This window comes from Cebidichthys violaceus, unplaced genomic scaffold (assembly GCF_023349555.1).
Source record: "Cebidichthys violaceus isolate CVI_PGR_0920_01 unplaced genomic scaffold, fCebVio1.0.p SCAF_3, whole genome shotgun sequence".
In the NCBI taxonomy this organism is placed as follows: Eukaryota; Metazoa; Chordata; class Actinopteri; order Perciformes; family Stichaeidae; genus Cebidichthys; species Cebidichthys violaceus.
The window spans coordinates 8242968-8264806 of NW_027176483.1; the positions used below are offsets into that span (position 1 = coordinate 8242968).

At 41.3% G+C, this 21839-nt stretch overlaps 2 protein-coding genes across 5 annotated transcripts; both read right to left on the reverse strand.

The window, feature by feature from the left end:
• Positions 1 to 313: 313 nt before the first annotated feature.
• On the reverse strand, positions 314 to 1309 carry LOC137880894 (uracil nucleotide/cysteinyl leukotriene receptor-like). Its single transcript, XM_068722463.1, has one exon. The coding sequence runs from the start codon at positions 1307 to 1309 to the stop codon at positions 314 to 316; it is 996 nt and encodes a 331-aa protein (XP_068578564.1).
• Positions 1310 to 1853: 544 nt separating this feature from the next.
• On the reverse strand, positions 1854 to 21584 carry ano5a (anoctamin 5a). Of its 4 annotated transcripts, XM_068722430.1 has the most exons (22): positions 21349 to 21584; positions 18410 to 18477; positions 17607 to 17744; positions 17296 to 17337; positions 13887 to 13994; positions 12234 to 12302; positions 11693 to 11977; positions 11274 to 11393; positions 10972 to 11087; positions 10314 to 10448; positions 10102 to 10207; positions 9897 to 9957; positions 9502 to 9653; positions 8695 to 8769; positions 7862 to 8090; positions 7543 to 7715; positions 7346 to 7443; positions 6677 to 6807; positions 6125 to 6330; positions 5827 to 6026; positions 4102 to 4207; positions 1854 to 3861 (listed from the first exon to the last, which is right to left on the reverse strand). In XM_068722430.1, the coding sequence occupies exons 1-22, from the start codon at positions 21416 to 21418 to the stop codon at positions 3631 to 3633; spliced, it is 2919 nt and encodes a 972-aa protein (XP_068578531.1). In that variant the 5' UTR covers positions 21419 to 21584; the 3' UTR covers positions 1854 to 3630. The 4 variants fall into 4 exon arrangements, with proteins under 4 accessions (XP_068578531.1, XP_068578532.1, XP_068578533.1 ...); XM_068722431.1 differs by lacking the exon at positions 17296 to 17337; XM_068722432.1 differs by lacking the exons at positions 17296 to 17337; positions 17607 to 17744.
• Between the last annotated feature and the right edge of the window lie 255 nt (positions 21585 to 21839).

A 21839-nucleotide genomic window follows, 5' to 3' on the forward strand; every position in this document is an offset into this window, starting at 1 on the left:
AAATATTTGTTTTCACTAAATTGAATAAACTGAGGATTGTAATTTTTTTTCAGTGAATGAAAGAAACAGTATTCACACACGTGGAACCAGACCGTGAAGTACAGTATGCAGTCAACCACGGAGAGGCAGTGTTGTGTAAGGAAGTTAAGGCGACCAAACTGATATGAGATTCAATGAGATAAGGGAGACAATTGTTTCATATAGTGTATTTATCTTATTCCTCCAATCAAAGAAAGCAGTTGATCAAACAGAGGACATACAGAGGTTTTCTATACAGTTTCAAAGAACATTACTGAGTTATTTATACAGCTCATTAGGATCCAGGTGCAGACAGTGCGCACGCAGGTGTGACAGTAGACAACCGCGGCCTTTTCCTCACCGTCATCCGGGTCCGCTTGGATATCATTGAGGCCACCTGCGTGCCTGGACACTGGGAAAACATGGCAGCAAAAGGGCCGTGAAACTCCTTCCTGAACTGGCGGCCTATGAAGCAGCTGAACAGAGGGTTCACGCAGGTGATGAGGCTGCAGAAGCACATCTCCAGGGCGAAGGCCAGGTCTGCGCGCCGCCAGGAGGCGGGGCTGTGAGGATAGACCGCCCGCATCACGATGGCCGCGTTGCGGCTCAGGTGGTAGGGCAGGTAAAACAGGGCGAATAAAACCAGCGCTGCGCTCAACACCCGCCGGAGCCGCCGCTGCTTGTTGAGCGGGTCGGGGCGGGAGGAGCGGTGGCGCAGCTCTCTGACGCTGCGCAGGCCGCAGTAGCAGATGGAGAGCAGCGGGAAGAGGAAGCCGACGATGGAACAAAAGAGGGAATAGGGGAGACTCCCCCCGGTCTCGCTCAGCAGTACGTACAGGGGGCAGACGGTGTGGTTGCTCCCGGGGCAAGTCTGGATCACACTCATACTGGCAACAGGTATGCTGAGGACCAGAGAGGCCACCCAGACCGCCACACACAGCAGAGAGGTCTGTCTCCGGCCCAGCAGCACCAGAGAGCGCAGCGGGTGCACGATGGCCAGGTACCGGTCCACACTGATGCAGGTGACGAAGAAGATGCTGAGGTAGAAGTAGTTGTGGTAAAACATCCTCACAGCCATGCAAAGTGACATCCCCAGCTTCCAGTACAGCTGGTCCAGGTGGTAGTTGATGAGGTACGGCAAGGCCAACAGCCACGAGGTGTCAGCCAGGGTCAAGTTGAAGAGGAACACCGTGCTGCGGGTCCAGCGCCGCAGGCGGTGGAGGAAAACCCAGAGGGAGAGCAGGTTGAGGGGAAGCCCAAGGATGAGCACCGCCAGGAAGAAGGACGGCATCACGTAGAGCTGGACCACCTGTAGACTTTGACGTGTGACCAGGTCGCAGAAGGCTTCCTCTGCAGGCTGGACGAGTTTACAATGCAGATTTATCACAATATAGTGTATGTCCTCTTATTCTTCCACTACAGCAGCATTTCATTGTTAACACTTTGGTTTGATTGCACAAAACATTAAAGATATGAACATGATATCTGCCCTGAGCTTATGGACAATCATTTTTCCATCATTACAATGCTGTTAAAATCTACATTTAAATCTTAACCTGATTGAGAACATGTGTAAAATCACAGTGAACAGTTCCAGCCTACCTGAACCTGAGTGTTGACCATGTCTTTATAACAGCGGCTTCACGGTGTGCCAAGCGAAACAACCATGCCATCATATTTTGGTGTAACACACACCCACCAGTGTTAACAAACACTGAATTGTTATCGGTGTTCTCTCAGGCCATCTGTTATGTGAACAGCAACTTTCATGTTCTCAGCAGAGGAGCCGGTGGGCTACAGTATTTAAGACTGATCCAAACATGTCCAACAATTACTCAAGATTAACTGGTACTTTATTTTGGAGTTTTGTCTTTGTTTACCATGCACATTTGGATACAGGACAATTACAAAAATTACAGAAACAAATGGTTGAAAACACAACTGTAATTTTAAGCATACAGTAAACAGGTTTTTTTTACAAGCATAGTAATGGTATAAAATGAAATATTACTAGAGCATAACAAGAAGACATAAGAGAAGAGATATGCAAGGCAATAAAATAGAAAACACAAGTTTCTAGATGTATTAAGGCATCAAAAGGCAGAGTTCAGCTGAGCCCAGAGCATGAAAAAGGCAAACTGGATCAGTCCAACATTGCTCTCAGCTACGTGGTCACATCTACATGTATCTCAAACAAACAGATTTAGTTGCCCAAGTTTGTGGCACAGCCAGCCAGCTATTGAACCTAAAATTCAAACTAAAATTAAAAAACAGATTATTCTCACATATTATTATAGGCAGCCAAATAAACACAAAATGTCCTTCATATAATTTCAAAATAAAAAGCTACATCTTTCTCCGTGTTGTCATTTAAGCTTGATATAAATATCAAGTAGACAGTACAACTCTTGTTCCATTTAAATAAAAACAGACTATCACACATTGCTGCTTCAAACCACTGATTATGAATATGTAGTGTCATGACAACAATTAAACTGACGTGTTTATGTCTCGGTAGTTACGCTTCATTAAGTGCTCGGTGCAAAATAAAAAAATGAGAATGCCTTTCTTTCCTTCACTACACAGACACAGCTAAGGAAAACAAGCACACGAACTGGGCGATGGCTGACGTGCTTTGTGTGATGGAGCAAACATAGTTCAGTAGGTAGAGGCAGGCTTTCATTAGCCCCGACGTGTTGGTAAACAGAGGCACATTAAAAAGGGATCTCTTTACTCACTGTCAACAGTTAACATGCACCACCTGCTGCTGCTCCACAACTGGCCATTGCAGGACAAAATCTGCCCTTCCTCACAGTACAAAGAGCTGCACAGATTCGTCGTCATAAAAAGCTACTTCACATGTCAGACATTGGCCTTGAGAAACGGCTGGGCTGTTATGAGATTAAAGTGTAATGCTACCCGCCTATTAACCGCCAGTGGAGTGAAGAAAATAATTTGGTAAAATTGTGTTACATCTGTGTTATAACTTCAATGCAAAAAACAATGCTAAAATGTTTTGATGTAACAACAAAACAAAATAGAATATAATTAAACATAAACTTATAGTAAAGGGAAATACTTAAAACCTCATAATAAGCAAGTTCTCAGTTTCTAAATGATACAAATTATTATTCTAATGGCAGATGGAACCAATGCTAAGTGTGTGTGTAAGGCATCAAGTATTTGGTTACTCATAGTGGCATTTAAATAAATAGACTTACACTACAATAAGAATAAGTTGTCTGGCTTAGACACAGTGTATAAGATTTTCTTTTTCATTCCTTACAGCAAATATTGATTATCATCAGCCCTTTGGTTACAACATAGAGTGAAAAGCCATAAATATTACATGTGTTTCAGCATGCATGGAGACTTGCTCTTTCACCCGTGTGCACTTATATTATCAGCAGATTAGTAGAAGAGGGATGGCTGTGAATTAAGGAAACCTCTAGCTCTTTAATAAAAGTTCAATGTCTGTGTGTGTGTGTGTACTGGACAAACAACACAGGCACTACAGCAAAGTGGTGATCAGTATCATAATACACAAGAAGGGTAATCTACACCAACATGTCCTCCCATCATGTCCAGCTGATTGACCAGCAGCTCGCTGGGCTAGAGACACTCGGACAGCACCTCATGTTTGGGTATAGACGGATAGATCATGGGCGTGCAGTTACAATCACTGTGGCCGTTTTGGCTGAGTTGGATCTTCAGTTTCTCCACTTCGTAGTTATGGAGATACTCCTGGACCAGGTAGCGCTCTCTCTTTACTCGAGCCCTCACGTCAGAGGGAACATCAGGAATCATCCAGGCCACAAAGAACTTGACCAGGAACACGACATGCTGTGGAGGAAGAAGGCACGACAGGTTAGTTTTACTTCAAGCTTGAGTGTACAAGAGTTGCTGAAAAAAAGCTCTGCATGGATTTATATTCTATCTGAAAAATGTGTTTGTGGGAGAAGAGGGGTTACTATCAATGTAACAATTGACTACTGTCCAAGGTAAGAATGTGAGGCTCGGTTCCAGTCGTCAATAAGTGGTGGTGTTGGTGGTGCTAGTGGAAGCACTGCAGCCTGGTTTTACCTCCACGATAATGATGAAAGCCAACTTGGCAGCCAGAATATGCCAGAACTGCATTGTGTGGGAGTACTCCTTCTCATGGCCAGGAGGGTAGCGGTAATCACGATACCTACAAAGAAGAAACATGTTTGGCTTTCACTCAATATTGTTTAATTAATGGTATTCTTCAGTCCATTCTGCAAAGGAAATGGAAGTAATAATTCCTCTGTTATTATTGTGCAGCCTACATAATAATAATAATAATACATATAAAAGTGCATTAAAACAATTTTAAAAATACAAACAATATTAACAACACAACATTTAAATCTGAAGTTGAATAGTGGTTCAGTAGCTATGTGGCTTTACTACATTAAAATGTCTTAAATTTGATTAAAAATAAAAACAAACTCTATTGGAGACACTAAATCTCGCAGCATTGTGTCCAGAATGCATATATATACTTGTGGTAAGAAGTAACAAAGCACATTTACTTAAATACTGTATTTAAGAACAACTTAGAGATATTTGTACTTTACTTTATACTTCTACTCCACTACCTTTCAGAGGGAAACATTGTGCTTTTTACTCTGCTACATTTATTCAATAGCTTAAATTCCCATTAGTTAGATTTTGTATACAAAACACATGATCAATTTATATATTGTGATACATTGTTCTGGATTAAAGGCCCTGCACACCCACACTGGTGTTCTTAACTATTGTGGCTCTTTAGACCTTGTCAGGTTGGAGTACTAAAAAGAGTGATCAGCTTTTAACAATACTTTGGAGGTGGACCATGGACATGCAATGTCTTTGAACTACCCAACCCAAAGTTATAAAATAGTTCACTTTAGCTTCACTCATCTAGCTACATAAAAATGCTATACCCACATTTTAAAGCACCTATAATAATAGTAATCCACTAATGAAATATACCTAACACTGAAAGGGTCAATTCTGCAAAAAGAATACGTATACTTTGAGACTTTAATGCTGGTGATAATTCCATACTTTTGATCGAGTATCATTTTGAATGGAGGACTATAACTTGCAACACAGTAACTTTTCATTATTGAATTTCAGTCCAATCTCATTCCCAGGGCTTCAAATACCGACACTTTGTCAAGCCATCTGATATTGACGCACAAGACACTCTTTAGCATCTGTATTAGACACACCGGGCTTTCAAGTAACTAATATGTAAACCCATCTGAGACAATATTAGACGCTCAGATTAAGTGCTCTGGGAGTGTGGTTACTTTCACTTAAGGTGGAGAGGTGTTTGGATGGGACAAACAAACACAGGACTTTCACTCAGAAGACTTCTGGGAGTGTCCCGTTTAAAACCAACAACATGTGGCCTTTGTGTTCACATTGTTAAGTTACAATGTCTTTTTTACAAACTTATTTTAACCCAAACCACAACATTTTCCTAAACCTAACCATATGGTTTTGTTGCCTAAACCTAACTAAGTCATTTTGTTTGAATTCCAAACGTTAACCATGTGTTTACTGCGACCTTAGTGGAACATTAAAGTATGATGAGTTAGAAAAGTGACGCTAATGGGTCCTGACCAAGCGTCATGTGACGAGTTAAGAATGAGAGAGGGTTGGGTATTTCTACTTTTACTTAAGGAAATAATCTGAGTACTTCTTCTACCACAGTCATATTTTAACATGGAAGTAGAAACATAATCTACAAGGATTCTTTCTCTCTTATGCACAGAGCCTTGCAATAACACAAACCTGCAGGTAGTGATGGAGCTGTCGAACCAGGAAGGGCTTTCCCCGTCATCAGGCTTGTTGTCCAGTGGGATCGCAGAGATGTTAAACACAGACAGGCTGTTGTTTATGTAGCCTTTCATATTCATCTCACCGTTTGGCTGGTAGGCGTACATGTACACAAGCCGAGGGATCATATCAGAGGTGAAGGCCACAATAAATGCCTAGAAAGTAGGGAAAGAAACGGTGTAAGGAAAACTAGAGATACAACTAGGTAGATAATGAGCCGACACAAAGCACACAGATGATGTCCAGCACTCACATTTGTGACCACAGAGAGTACGGCCATCCCATTGAGGATTTCCTGCCAGGCTCCGATGCTGTGAGCCTTTGCTGCCACAGGACGTCTGAATTGAGTGGTGAGCTTCCAGGCATCCACTCTAACCTCGATGATGTTGTTGATAAGTGCCAGCAGGGGTGCCAGTGGAAAGGAGGCGACGAACAGTGTGATGAAACCAAACTGGATCACTGGGACACAGAGAAGAGAGAGGTTAGTGAAAGACAGTAAAATGGAAACAGCACCATCTACAGAATCTCAGCAGACACTGCAGCTATCCATCAGTCTATCAATCCATCCATTCATCCATCAGTCTATCAATCCATCCATTCATCCATCAGTCTATCTATCTATCTATCTATCTATCTATCTATCTATCTATCTATCTATCTATCTATCTATCTATCTATGTTTGTCTTGGTTTTGTTGTAGGCCTGGTCTAAACTGAAACTGGACTAAAATTGTCTTGAAAACCTTCAAGTGTGCCTTTATATCTTGTTCTTTGTGTAATGGATTGACAATGCAGTGAATGTTTACCCATTTCCAGGTACTCGTAGAAGAGGCCCAGCTGTCCAAAGCCCTGCAGGTCGTGGTCCTGCTCCCAGCGGCTGTACAGACTCTCTGGGTGGTTTCGTGCCTTCCTGCTGCCCCACCAGTTCATCAGCCACCTGAAGGACACAAGAGGGCGATAGAGAGCTGTGAGAGTTCCCCTTCGAACAGCCATATTGAAGGCTCTAATACAATTGTAAACATTATGAAGAGATGACTCAGTTTCTAAACATAGCACCTGTCTATCTGAACTGAGCATAAAAGTCAAGGTTAATTTCTGTATTTGTTTAGAGTGGAAACAGATTATGCAGCCACTGATAACAGGCCTTTTTAAAGCACACATTTGGACTTCTCATGGTAGCAAAAGCACAGATGTAAGTAATTAACGATTTAACGATGGCTCTGATGCTGTCACTACATTACTTTGAGTACTTTTCTAAATCATCTTGCAGGAGGAACTAACCAAGTCTAAAAAGAAACAACATTTATGCTGACTTCTAAAAAGATCAATGATATCAAAATATAAAACAAAGCCCCAGCCATGTTTGATGTATCTATGAGTTATATGATGTAGCTGCAAAGCCTGTAAAGAGTGTGTGAATTCAACCCCCTTGTATCTTTTCTTGTGCTTTGAATGGTCGGTTTAGTTTTACTCACGGGACCAGAGCCTCCTGGATGTTGCCCCACACCTGTTTACCAGTCATCACTATCACCAGCTGGGTGGTCAACTCAATCAAACAGCCCCCAGGGTCACACTGGATGTAGACAGGTAAATGGGAAAGAAACAAACAATAAAGACTCAAGTCGAATAACCAGTGCTGATCCTATATAATGTAATGTAGTTATATCTCTACCTCTTCATTCCTCAGTTTGCTGCCAAACATATACGCATACTTTCCAGGAAAGCCGACAAACTTGCCCTTAAAGAAAGCCACGTAGAAGCAGGAGGAGTAGTAGTTTACAAACTGGAAGAGGAACATCTTCACCGTCAGTTTGTTCTCATACTCCAGGTGGGTCTTGGGAATCTCTGCCGCATTGTAAAAAATGATAACAGATAGATTTTGAATACATAAACGAAAAAGGGAACACATTTCACACTTGAGAAATGCATAATGGATACATAAAGACAGAAGTTTAATAATCTTGGACACGCTCTCTCACTCTGACCCTCACCCATGTCAGTGATCCACACAGCCACTCTCTCATACATGAGGTTGAGGATCATGATGATGACAAAGTTGATGCAGGAGGCTGTGACAGAAGTGGCCAGTTGTGGCGTGATGTAGGGGCCAACCACCTGTAAGTGGGAGGTGGCACTGTCCTTCATGATGCTGGCGAAGGCTGCATATACCGCCAGGCGGTACGCAATCACCCCAATGATGCAGGCAATGATCAATGAGATCTTCAGGACAGAGACAACAGAAACAACATGAAAGACAACTTCATGGCACAAGACACAAGTACAGTACACAGAGAACACCATAGAAATTGCAAATATCAAAATAAATGTAGACATATAACTAAAACAAGGTGGATTATTGCAAACATACATGTTAGGAGGAACTGTCATGCTTAAAGTGTGCACACATGTCCCATGAAAAGAAATATCCCATAATCTTCCTAGCTCATGCACATGTTACATTTGTACTAAGAGTCAGTACAGTAATACTCTGGGCCAAAATGTTTAAAACTGCAAGACTTTGGTCCTATACAGGTCATATTTCTAAGAATGACATCATTTTGCTCATATTTTTCGAATTTAAAGTGACATACATAAATCTATTCTGACTTGGTCTCAGCTCCCAAATTATTAAAGAGAGGTCCATTTCTTAGGAGTTTTATACATACTGGCCCTGGACACATGATACTAGTGATGATGATGATGATGATAATGATAATGCAAATGACCAGTATGATGAGAAAGACAAAAAGACACAGGGTGAAGAAGCAGGTAGAGGATGAAAGTTGTTTAGATTCATCAAGTGTACTAAAGATACAATGCTCACCCATAACAGGACCGTGGCTCCAGACAGACATGTGCGTGCACACTTGCTTGTTATGGGTAAGTATGGTTCCATTTCCTATATCATAAGCAAGCAAAGTATGGACACAGGAGTCAGTCACCCTTTGTTATATCCTGAAAAGACAGCTCTAAAAGAGGCCAGGCTCCTTTAATTACCACTGACTGGCCCCAGATGCAAGGCAGAGCGCGGTCGCTCAATCACAGCTTTTTGTGTGTAGGTGTTTCGGTCTAAGTCCAATTCTTTCATCTAGCGGTCTCCTAGTGAAGCCAGCCTTTCAAGATACTGATCCACCAGACAAACATTAATGCAGTACAAAAGGAAACTCGTGCCTCTGAGTCTTTCCAGAAATGTCTATTATCTACACAAACGATGCCACACCAAAACCAACTCCTCACCAATGTGGCATTCCATGTTAGGTGCCACCCTTACCCAGAGTGTCACTGTGGCCCAGCACAGCAACAACTTCCCCATTAAACCTGTTGCAGTCCTGTGAAGAACCCACTCCATTTCCTAAAGGTGGGTGGGATGTGGTCAAGGCAAATTATAGCACCCTGATAGTAATATTGTTTTTAATCAAAAAGTCTCCATTTACAAGAGTTTTTTAGTTCATGAATGGCCTAATGAATGACTCCAAACCAACTGAAAAGTTTCCAAATCAATAAAACAGTTACTATATCTCACCAAGCCTACCAATCAGTATATGTGTCTGGTAACGCCTTGTGGAAGCTAAGCAGACGTAAAGCTAAAAGTATTAAACAGCATACTAGTATTTAATAAGCACACAAACACCTGAGTGATGCGGTTCAGCTTGCGGTTGGTGCACTTGGATTCATACTCTGGCCGAAGCTGAAGCTGCTGTTGTTCCTCCTCAAAGTCGACCAGATCCCATTCGTACTCGAGACGAGCCTGCCGCCTCTTCCAGAACTCCAGAAACAGCGTCACTGCAGAGCAGACGGCACAAAAATTAAATTTTTCAGTGCTTTGACCACCATTGACCTCTGTCTTATTGGTGTGGTTGCAAAAGTGGCAGATCTCAGCACCTCAGTAGACAAAAATTAAGTGATTTTGGTGATCAAGTCATTTAAATACAGAGTGAGTAACTGTGATTAAAATGCATCAGCTCCCACTAGGTGGTGCACTGGGTTAGAAATTACAAAATGCAGAGAGCAGACATTTTTACTCACCCCAAATCCCCATAAATATGGCGAAAAACACTGTTCCCACATTGTCAAATAGGTGCGATTGCTGAAAGAAGAACATGTTTGAGAAATAATGAGATAATGACGGATTTGTTGACATTTAGCTGCAACCACCCTTTAAATGTCACATATTGTAGGTAGAACATAATTCATGATGAACAAAAACAGTCACAAAGCCAAGATGTCTCACCCATGAGGAGTTGCATGTTGTGTTGAGTTTCCAGTAGCCACACTTCTTGTCACACAACGGGCACATGACAATATTCCCTCCAACCTTCTCACTACATATTTCTTTACTGTAGGGCAATGAGAGAAACAAGGAAACTGGTAATAAAATAATAGCTAACAAAACAATGATGTCTGAAAGACCAACAAAACAGGCTGGTTATTAAAAAAAATCACCTCCACTGGTTGTCATCGTAAGTGAGGAATCCATAGATGAAACAAATCGTCCCAACTATTGCAGCAAACAACAGCATCTCAGTGTAGAAGCCCAGCCACGCAAAATAAATACCTATCTTCTCCCCATAATACTTCCTGTTGAAGGGAAAAACAACATGTTTGCAGTAAATTCTTTAATTAAAGAAATAATATGAAAGATTTTAATTTAGATTTCTGCTAAGTCACATCTAATACCGAATGAGGTAACACAATAGGGATTGGGCGTACGGCCAATTGATGAAAGCCCTTGCATTTGCACTATAACAAACTGGACATCTGTGGCAATATAACCAACAACAAAAAAATCACAGGTCTGTTTGTATATCAGGGAAGTGGGAGCAAAAAACACACCTACAATTACCACTTATCACCATAGGTGCTGCCAAAATTAAAGAAACAGAAATCTTTTGTTCTGTTTTAACCTGAAGTGAAATCATGTTGTAACTATGCACCGTTTCCTTTAAAATTAAATCTGAAATTAGACAAATGGTCTCATGAATGTGATTTGAAGTTGGCTCGTGAATGAGATTTTGAAGGACTTTTATTTTGAAATGCTACATCAGAATGTCCTGGTCCTCTCTGAGTGACACCTTGAGGTGGTCTGCTATTAAAGTCTTACCTTATAAGATTGAGGGGCTGCTCCTTGAAGAAACAGAAGAATCTGGCCCAGTGTTTGTGGAGATTGTATCTGTCACTTTCGCAGTTAGCATCCTTCGATCTTGACCAGTATCTACACTGCTCGCACAATTGAAACACAGTCACATTCATATTGCAAAGTTATTCATCCTCGCAAATGCCATATCCAACACTGCCTCCAACAAGATGTTACTGTGGAAAAGTAATGAGTGCAAATTTCATTGAAGTCTCTATGTCTTTTTCCAATGAAAAAAAAGAGGCGAATGTTCACCAAAAAAGGCTCACATCATGCAGGGGGAAGGCAGCAGTGTAGGTGCCATTGTTGAGCAACCTCTTGATCCCCTTCTTGTCTTTATCTCCACATTCATCCCTGAAGTACGAACAGCGGGACAGGATGTAGTAGAGCTGGGCACAGGGAGATATAGGATATAAGGATATAGTTTGGTTGGATACAAACAGAATGATAAAGTTGCTTCTGTATTCACAATAGCTTAAGATAATGGGCATTAAATTCCTCACAACAGATATAACCTACTAAATTTATAGGTTAGACGTTAAAATAAGCCTTCTAAAAATGCAACACATGTGGAGGCCTGCAGCATCTGTAGTATTTAATATTGCAAATTCAGATTGGACGTGAATGTCAAGGGACATTTTTTATGTAACATTCACAAAACAAGATAAAAAAGTCAAAGTATCCTTACTATCCTGTTGCGAGTAGAAGGCGAGAAGAACGTATCTTTGTTGTCGATAAGGAAGAAGTCAGACTTGCTCTTGTCAAAGGGAGCTGTGAAATAGTCTGGCTGGGGGTGCATGATGTGCTCCGGTAGACGGAAAGGGGTGGACAGCCAGTTCATCGGCATGTCGCTGTTGTCTGGGATGTCGTTGGCCTTGAATGGGACCTTAACCTTCAGCACATCTGCGTAGGTGGCCAACACTTCCCATGGAGCGTGGATCTTCACGAAATAAGTCTTTCCATCGTCTGACTCCTGATGTGAGACAGATATAAGGAGTGTAGGTCAACTGATTCATAAACTAAAATACAAGTTCAGTAAAACAGATTTGTTTTTACAGGTCATATGTAAAAAACACTTTTGTACTGGTTTATTGCTTTACCGCAATTATTGTCTTTGTAAAAACAATGAATAAATAAAATACACATATACATACATATACCCCTCTTTGTGAGCCACCTAATTTCCTTTTACATTAGACGTAATCAAATAAATAATTGGATGCTCTTACCGATTTATCTTCTGTCTCCAGCTCCAGGCCGACATTCACTAGATTGGCCTCATACAGCCTTCTCCTCTCCTTAAGGGGGAAACAAAGCATATATGCATATATGTATTAGTTTGATACAAATTCCTTTAATTACATTGCACAACAGTGAAATCTATTGTCCAACAAAATAAAGTATACACAAACTTTGTGCAAGAATGTTGAAACACACGCTTGAAAGAAAGGAGCCTGAATACTGTACACATAAAATCATGGATCATTTAAGATTGTGAAATGTATAGACATTTAATAATGAAATACAATGTGGATCAAAGGCTCCATGCTGGTGTAGTGGCTAGCACTGTTGCCTCACAGCAAGAGGGACCAGGGTTATGTGTGGATGTTCTCCTCGTGTCAGCATGGGTTCTCTCCGGGTTCTCCGGCTTCCTCCCACAGTCCAAAGACATGCAGTTTAGGTTAATTAAATACTCTAAATTGCCCGTAGGTGTGCATGTGAGCGAGACTGGTTGTCTGTCTCTATGTGTCAGCCCTGCGATAATCTGGCAACCTATCCAGGGTTTACCCTGCCTTCGCCCAATGTCAGCTGGGATCAGCTCCAGCCCCCCGCGACGCTGAACAGGATAAGTGGTTAAAGATAATGGAAGGAAGGATGTGGATCACATTCTATGATGCACAACTGAGAATATACAACTGAAATAAGGACATCAAGCCAAAAAACAAACAAACGTGAAACAAACGTGAAACAAACGTGAAACAAACGTGAAACAAAAGTAAACGTGGAGTCACCGTCATTGCAGCAGGTGCGAAAATGACGGTGACTCTACTAACTACTATTACACAGTTGTGGACAAGACAGGACATAACATAAGTTTCCATAGGGGACCTGGAATTAGGTTTAAAGTCTTCAGAGATTGGCACAATTGTCCATATCATCAATAATTCAAACAAAAAAATGTACCTCCTTGTTAGAGCTGAGATTTACAATCACATTTTACAACACATGTGGATTCTACACAGGAACTGGCCTCCTGTCTGCCCTTCCTCATACAGTGGAACAAATGAGAGAGTTCCTGACCAGCACAGATGTCTGAGTGTTGACTCACTGACGAGGATGTGGGTAAAATGTGAGTCGGCTGTGACACACTGCCTCATAGCCGAGTGGTAACACAGAGATGTGAAGACTAACAGCTCAGTATCAAACACCAGCCAAACACAAGTCTCTTAGCTGACAAGACACAACAACACATCTGGCCAGCTACAGTTTGGAAATACTTTAATTCAGTTTTACTAAAAAAAAAAAGCGGCTGCCAGTCTATCTCTAAATTTGACCTTCTCAGAAAATTCCTTCAGAGGATTACTCTCACAAGCTGAGAATCGTTATCAGTGTTGTGGTTTTTGGGGCATGCTGCTGACACACACAGTGAACTTTGAGGATATCCTGTAAGAAACAGCTCTCACTGTGTAAATCAAAAAGTGGAAATAACATCAGCTGTTCTTTTGTGGGATATTTTAGAATTTCAAGATACTCAATTCTGGAAAAAATGCAACAATGGCACTGAATAACAAGTCATCAAGAAATAATCATCAGTTTTTACAAACACATGCATGCAGTTAGGCAAATATTTTGGACATACAGTCTTAGAAGTTGTTTCTTACCTGTTTTCTCTCACCATCTTTATCGTCAACATAGGACAGGACAAAATCAATCATACGCACTCCATCACGGAAGAACACAGAGTCTTTGCTGTGTTGTTGTTTGTCAATCTATAACAAGATGGAACAGAGGTCACAGCATTTAAACACGCGTACAGTATCAGCTCAAGTATTTGAATGCATTCAAACACAGCAGAGCAGACAGTGAAACCATTTATGTGTCAGTAGCTAACAGCAAAACCCAGAGAACAAGGCTGCCACACCACTTCACACTCAACTGTTTTTTAAAAACAAAAACATAGATTATTATATTTTCACTCCAAACACAAACGGTATGTTAAATGGAAGGGAACTGCTATGGCCAAGATGTTTCATGCCGATCATGTCGCTTTTATATGATTTACTGATACTGAGAATAGGCATTAGAATAAATCTTTTGTTGTATAACATAATTTGATCCATAAAGAAAATTTGATTTCAGGTCATCTGAACTCATTGAACACTACCTCAGGTTACATGTCATAGCAAAGGATATGTGGAAAGGACTATAAATTCATAAATACCACTCTCTACACAACAGGGACATCCAGCATCCATATCGGGCTTAACACACCAACACTGTTGCAGTTTACTTGCTTTTCTGCAAAACCTTCGAACCATAGCGTGTAAAACCTGTATTGGTGGCTGAAGAAATTCCAAAAATGTGCTAGCCAGTAAATGCTAGCCTTTCAGCAGCCACAGGGCTGAAGAGAATGCTTTAAGAGAGGAAAGGAGGGCATGCTGCTAGTTCTGCTTCAGCTGTTCAGAGAGCTAAATATAACCGAGTAACAGTTACTTCTGTCATCACTACAGTATAGCTACCTACATTGCACTGCAGACAATTTAGAGAACTCAACGTTTAGCATCACAAAAAACACTTCACTGTACTGTAGTTCTGAATGAGCTGGCCCCGTCCATCAGCACAAAGCTGCGAGTGTAGGGAGGAATGGAAGAGCACTTTACCTCCATGACCCACTCCCTGTCCGGCTATGATGCATCAGCGGAAAGGCTGGCTGTCTGATAGGGCAAAATTGCCTTTCTCCGGTGAGAGCGATCCAGCCCTGAAAGCACCGTTTCTCTCACTCTCACTCCACTGATCCCTGGCCAGAGGAGTTCTATCTAGTCCACCCACCACCCTAAACAAGCCCTCACTTGCTCAGACATCTAGCAAAGAGAGAGAGACACGAGGAGGGATACTAGGAGTGAAGTAGAGGAGACTCCTAGAGATGACATCAGCACAGGAACAGGATAGCGGCTGCCAGCTAGCTAACTAATGTAATAAGAGCACAGCATCAGGGGAGGTGATATCACTGTACTGTACAACACTGACCATCAGGGGAGCAAAAGTCCCTCAAACATGCCGTCTAATATTTCAGATAACAAGCAAAATTGTAGCTGAAAAGCAAACTGTCCACATAAGGACATCAGCTCTGATAAGAGTGAATTACTGAACAACAGAACTGATAACTCTCCCTAGTCCCCAGTCTGAGCTGAATGTTTGAAACTAATCAATTAAACAATCCAGAGACCTTACCACAATGGTGTAAAGTGCAAATGGGACACTATCAGTGGTAAATACATGCCTCAGACAAGTAGTGATATACTGTTATTGAGACAGCTGTTTTTAGCTCTACAGCAGGATCTTCCACCCTGATTCCTACTATAACTTATAAAGCAATTCCTGTCTACGTGTTCAATCTTTACTGTTTTCTTATCCCAGTACGTTCTAACTTCTGCTCTGCACTACCTCCCAGACTAGACTGCACCATGTTGACCATGGCAGGGTGGGTGCTTTCTTTAACTGGGACGTCGCTGCAAAAACTCTCAAATTTGCTGTAATTACAGATCAGCCATATGGAATGAGTGCGTCTGCTGGGACCTGCTTCTACTCAGTAAAGCTGGTAGAGGCCAAACGGCTCTATACATTTACCAGCTAACCTCTAAGTACTGGGTGTTTAGACATGTGTGTCTTTTATCTTAATTAAGGATGGTAAATGCAGAACATGCATAAGATGAAGACTTCTAATTTCAGGGAGGGGTTTCTTTAAAATATCACTGTCAAAACATTTATTTTTTTAGGATAAAATAGTTTGAAACAGAACTTCAATGAAACTGGTCACCTCTTTGGTTTTAAATATATCACAGCTGCTTAATTGTATCACAATGTAGAATCTTCTCTCCATCCAATGACTCTCCTGTCGCTTCCTTTTCTACACGTCAACGTCATGTAAAGTAAAGTAATGCACTGTGAGTAGTACCACAAAACCGAATGGCAAGGTTGCAATTCTCTTCTTTTTTTTTAGTATATAATTTCAACAAAAGAACAGAACAGAGTTCTGTATTGTAAGCCAAATTTAGTTTATGGTTGCCTCTAGAACTCTGAGTTATAGCTTTTTATTTCCTCATTGCAATCCTGAGACTTGTTCTAAACACAGAGAAGATTGGGGTTTTTTCCAGAGCTAAAAAAGGTAAAATGAAAATGCAGAAAAATGTATCTGGTTCAGTGAGCCTCCCTAAAAGTTCACGATGAAAACCCTGCTGAAAAGTTGCATGCAGCTGGAAATTATTGTAAGAGTTTCCATTCTTCATTATAGAGGCAATTTCTAGATGTGCAGCTGCCTCTCTCTAATACTCCTCTTCCACTCGGCTAAATTGCAGCATTTAGTCGGAGGAAACCAGATTATTAGAAATGCTTATTGCCGTTTTATTTTCTGTAAGATTAGCAGCCGTTAAAATGATGGGTAATGATTCCACTTTTAATCAAAATGGGTTGAACACTGCTTAAACAAGACCACATTTTAGAGGATTCAAAAGATGAAGCCGACAGTACACTTTATGGTTAGTTAGCCACAGCCGAGTCCAGTCCTGTCATGAGCACAGGGCAGGGTCATGATTACAGTATAGACTGTATATACTTAAAGTACACTAGCACACATATATGCGCACACACAGAAACAGCTAGGCAAAGGACAAATGCGATGCATGTGCAAATGGGCACTTTCTAATTATGCTGTAACACCTCCAGGCTGTTGATTTCTCTTCAGTGAAGTGGACGGTTATCACAGGTGAGAACAAAGCAAGGGAAAAGGACTTTTCCGTTTTTAATGAACTCTTATGATGCATCAACCCACCGCTCATGCCAGCATGTTTCCATTGCTCTTTGCAGCTAAAAAAACTGTAGAAGCATCAGCTCTCTACAAAGAAATGGGTATTGATTTCATCTCTTATTTCCAAGCTTTTTTTTCTGACTAATGCCGGTGGAGAAACTCAACACTGAACAGACGTTTCTCAAGAAGGAAATAAAGGCTGGCAGGCAGAAATATGCATAAAGTTGCCTAGCATCACATCACAAGCCTGTTTTACCATGCCATACCCTGGAACGAAACTTCAGGAATAGCGCCCGCTTTCTCGAGAGCTGTGGAGGAACCAATTTGATAGTGAGGGAAAGCCTAACAACACAACAAATTCAACAAAATACAGCTAAAACTGTAGCAGCAACCTTACAGGGGTGATCAAAATGTAAGACACTCAAACACGTGCGTTACGTTCATAACACTTCATAAATGTCATGAATAAAGCTACGTCTTGCTCAGTTACAGGTTTGAGTTCAGAGGTGATGTAAAATGACACAAACAAGCACACTGACACAGCGGCATGCATCTGTGCCCCCGACTGGTGTCTTACCCCAGTCAACTCACTGATTCGCTCTGAGGTCTGAGGATCAAACTGTGGACTGTCGCTGTGGTCAGAGGGGGACAGGGAGGCCAGGCTGGTGTTGAGAGACTCACAAGTCTCTACACACACATCGGGTCTTAAAAGAGACTTTAAGTACAGTGTGAAAGGGCGGGGGGACAGACAGGAGAAAAAGGGTTAACCCTGACTTTCCCATGGCATGTACAGGTTGTAAACTAGTATAATTTTATTGGAAAAATTGATGTAATCTCAAAACTAAGACTATAAATTGTGGGCTCTTCTAAGATAGGCAAGTTAACCCTTCTACCACATGTTGGCCGTTGATTGGAGGGTTATTTACAATAAGAAAATCAGTGTGACCGATGGGGAAATCTAAAAGCATTTCACTTGTACACAATGAACTTCCCGCTACCATGTTTTTAGGAGGTGAAAATATGATACTGTCAGACAGAAAGCTTTCATTTATCTGTCTTGTGAAGCCACAGTTAACTCAAATGAACAATGGAGTGCGTAGATCAGTCATGTCAGCAAACAAAAATAGTGCATGGTTGTGTGGCATGTGCGCTGTGGAGATGTTCAAGGTGCAAAACCAAAAGATGGTGATGCAGGGTGGATGTCAGCTGTAGGAAGGGTGAGACCAAGTTAACACATGGGCAGCTTTTATAGGCTGGAAGAACCAGATGAGCTTGCTCAAACTGACGACCCTCACTTGTCAGCCAGCTGCCTGTTGAGGTTGGCCAGGACAGCCTCCCAGACAGTGGGAGGGGCGTCACAATTAACAAATGGGTACATACCGGTGATTGTCCCTGCTGGAGGGATCCTGTGCTGGATGAGGCATGTTGGTTGTAGCCATTCATATCATCTGCAAGACAGTAACATAAGAAACACTAAATCAGCAATAGAATTACCACTGCTAATCAGGACAGTATTCTCCTACCATTGTAGAATAATAATAAGTAGCATATCAAAACTCAACCAGGCAGGTTGGAGGCAGTAATGTTTCAGGCATATGAACAGCTGCCTCAGTTATTAGAGGAGCACTGACAGACCGCCAATGTTGTGGTCTATATTTGTACAGCATTTTGTGGCAGTGCTCCCACAGGCCAGATAGCATGACTTAACAGGATCACTGTGAAAGAATACAAACAGCCATGTTGCTACCGCTACGGGAGTGACTACAGGAAACGAGACTGAGAAGTCTGGTAAACTCCCTCCATGTGATTGAAAATGAAAGCTGCTTGAGTGATGAAACATAGCTTTAGCATGCAGAAGTTCTGCTCTCACCCTCCATTCAGTGCCCGACAAAAGCAATTACAACCTTCTAGAGCACATTCAATCTGAGTAAAAATATTTACAAAAAACAAATAGCAGGGCAGATGGAAAAGCAAGACAAACATCAAGTGCTGTTAGCAACACTTTCACCAAGAAATCTCAAGGTTTCAGTCTCTGCGTCTGTGTTTAAATAGAAATGCAACCGTCCTAATTGATGGTCTCTCTGAGTTATATTTAGTCTGGACTCAACACACAGAATGTGCTTACACAGACCTGAAACAAGCTTTTAAACCTTGTAATATGTAAACCTTCTCTGTCTCTACATTATTACACAGTAGGTCAGCAAAGTATAAGTTAGTGGTTTGAAACAAAAATAAATTACATTTTTCAGAACTGGCATTTACCACTGCAGTTCTTTATTTTTGTATTTGTTGTAATAAATCACTGTTTTTCCCACAGTAACAATGTAACAACTAAAATAAATAGTTATTTGTTATATGTAAGTGAGGCTTGCTGTACACAGCATGCTTATTGATATCTATATCTTTTGAGTTATTGCAGGATGTGGAGGTTTAGAGCGGACCGTTATCCACCAGCAGTGACCCTTGAAGAATCAGTTCTTTAAAATACAATTTACACGTGGCCACCCTTTTATGGCAGACTTTTATAGTGCTTTAACAACAACATTAAATCCAACTTCTTGTTTCATCTTCCTTAAAAACACTTGATGGTACTGATTTTGATAGTTTGCTGTCATTTGTTCCAAAATATGTTTCGTTCACAACATATGCACACAGCTGAGCATATTTGTGCACAGTTGGACTCAGTATTAGAGCACTCAGTATAAAGCCTCTCTCAGCTAAGCCAACAGTCTTTTGCCACCTAACTAAGAAGCCTCCACAGTTAAGGCTTTGTTCAAGAGAGAGCAGCTGATCACAGTGGAAATGCCACAAGGCTGCTTCTGACTCTGTTTTTATTACCACAGTAACCGACCAGACTCCAGACCTCATGTACATCTATCATTTACAACAATCAGCTACATCGATACTAAAAGAGAAGTCCTACAACAAATAGAGCTGATTCATTGAAAAAACTGAGGTATGGACTACTTTTTAGCATCTGTATAGCTGTATCAAATGTTGTACCCATAGTTTTTCAGGGTTACCGTCTGCCACCTAGTAAGGGAGTTAAAGTAAATTCAGCAGCCTCATGTTTTCAACCTGCTTTATTTGTATACAAAACACAGAAGGTGGCAAACTGTGAGACTTTCACAAATCAGAAAAAAATCAGAAAAAATGTATTTGTGTGTTTATCCAGTCTGGTTTACCATTAAATGACATTTAAAGACTCTCAGATTATACATTTATTCATTTACACTCTGAATGTGTTGTCTGTAAATATGCCAGGTATTTAATTTAATCAACTAATTTTTGTTGGCCCTACCTCATACAATACAGTTAGCCATATATAGAGGCTGTTTTCCCATCAGCAGTCACCATTGCATACAATCTATGCACCTCTATATTAAAGTAATCACGATTTGGATACAGGGACTTAATGTTGTGGAGTTGTGAGTGTGTTATCTCCACACACCATAAACACACAACACTAAAGTAAGAGTAATAGATCACGATCCTGTAGTGATCTGCTATAATACGATTCCCTCTATGTTGCAGATGAAACACAACACTGGAGAGTATCCAGGGTGAATCATCCTCCATTCAGCAACACCATAAAAGGCAAAAAACACAATCATCTTAGCGTTTGTTTGGAATTCACACTAAGCCAGAAGCAGAGAAGGGTTTGGGGTTTGTGCTGGTGGATGAAGAGGTGCCTGTATGTGACAGAGAGTTTCCAGTAAGTAGGCCAGCTGTCAGTGGCTGGCTGGCTATGCTTCACTGCTGCTTGCATAGAAACACAGCCAGATTATGAGTTATGAGCTATTACGAGGGAAAGAGGAAATGTGCAGGGTGGGTACATCTTAAAAATAGTTGAGCAAATGTTACTTAAATGAATTGTACAAATGTCCTGTGTATAGGTGAAGGTGGTACAGGTTGTTCTTATACACTACAATTTGCCAGCTGCCCCAAGAATAAACGAAATCTAATTTAAAGTGTGCTGTTTAACATTGTTGTCAATTGTGAAATGTTTTCGTTATGTTGTTATGGTCGTTGAAAAGTTTCAGTTCTTGTAATATATTTGTCCACAATACTCATATAGAGTCATTTTAAAAGGGCTGTTGTTTTCGTGTAATATTTGTTTAGTAGTCCATGAAAACTTTATTAAAAGTCATTCTTAACAGACTGGGGAATACCAACCTCAGTTTAGTCTTAATTGATTTCCCAGAAGGACGGTATCTAAACACTAATGGAGCACAACACAGCGATATTTTGAGTGGAAAACTACGGAAACGCAGGCTGAACGCAGACCGGACGGCTGGCTTCGGATTTGAGCTACTCACCATTGAAAGAGTCAGTTGGGCTCATCTCAATCAAACTGTCCCCTCCTGCTTTCCCCGTTATTCTGTGCATGTTGAGTCTCTCGTGTACGCGAGCCGTGCTTATCGGTCGTCATGCACACCGAGATATCCCCAGACGGACGACTTCTGTCCCACCTTCCCACGCTTTAGACTCCGAGCCGTTCTCCTTCACAGCGCTCCTCTTCAGCTCCTGCACCGGGATAGTCGCCCAGGCTGCCCTCCTTCACCCACTGACCGCCGAGTGCTGCATCACTCCTGCATGGAGGGAGGTCCGTGTGGGGAGTGGCTCCACACCACAAGCCAATGAGCCCAGCGGTGAACAGATACTGCAGCCTAGTCAAACATCTTATTTAAGGTTGGCCTGTATGTACAAGTGGACGAACACAAATGGATAGTTCAAATAACATGTATCTACCTAACATGCTAAAATACATCAACAGAAGCTAAAGTTAGGTAACGGTTAGAAGCTTTCC

Excerpts from the sequence above, each read along its gene's own strand:
- LOC137880894 (XM_068722463.1), bottom strand. The coding sequence starts at position 1,309 with ATGCCGTCCTTCTTCCTGGCGGTGCTCATCCTTGGGCTTCCCCTCAAC.
- ano5a (XM_068722430.1), bottom strand. The coding sequence starts at position 21,418 with ATGCACAGAATAACGGGGAAAGCAGGAGGGGACAGTTTGATTGAGATG. Across the intron at positions 12,303-13,886 it reads AAGATGGTGAGAGAAAACAG|GAGAGGAGAAGGCTGTATGA; the intron begins GTAAGAAACAAC and ends TTCCCCCTTAAG. Across the intron at positions 10,449-10,971 it reads CAGCCCCTCAATCTTATAAG|GAAGTATTATGGGGAGAAGA; the intron begins GTAAGACTTTAA and ends TCCCTTCAACAG.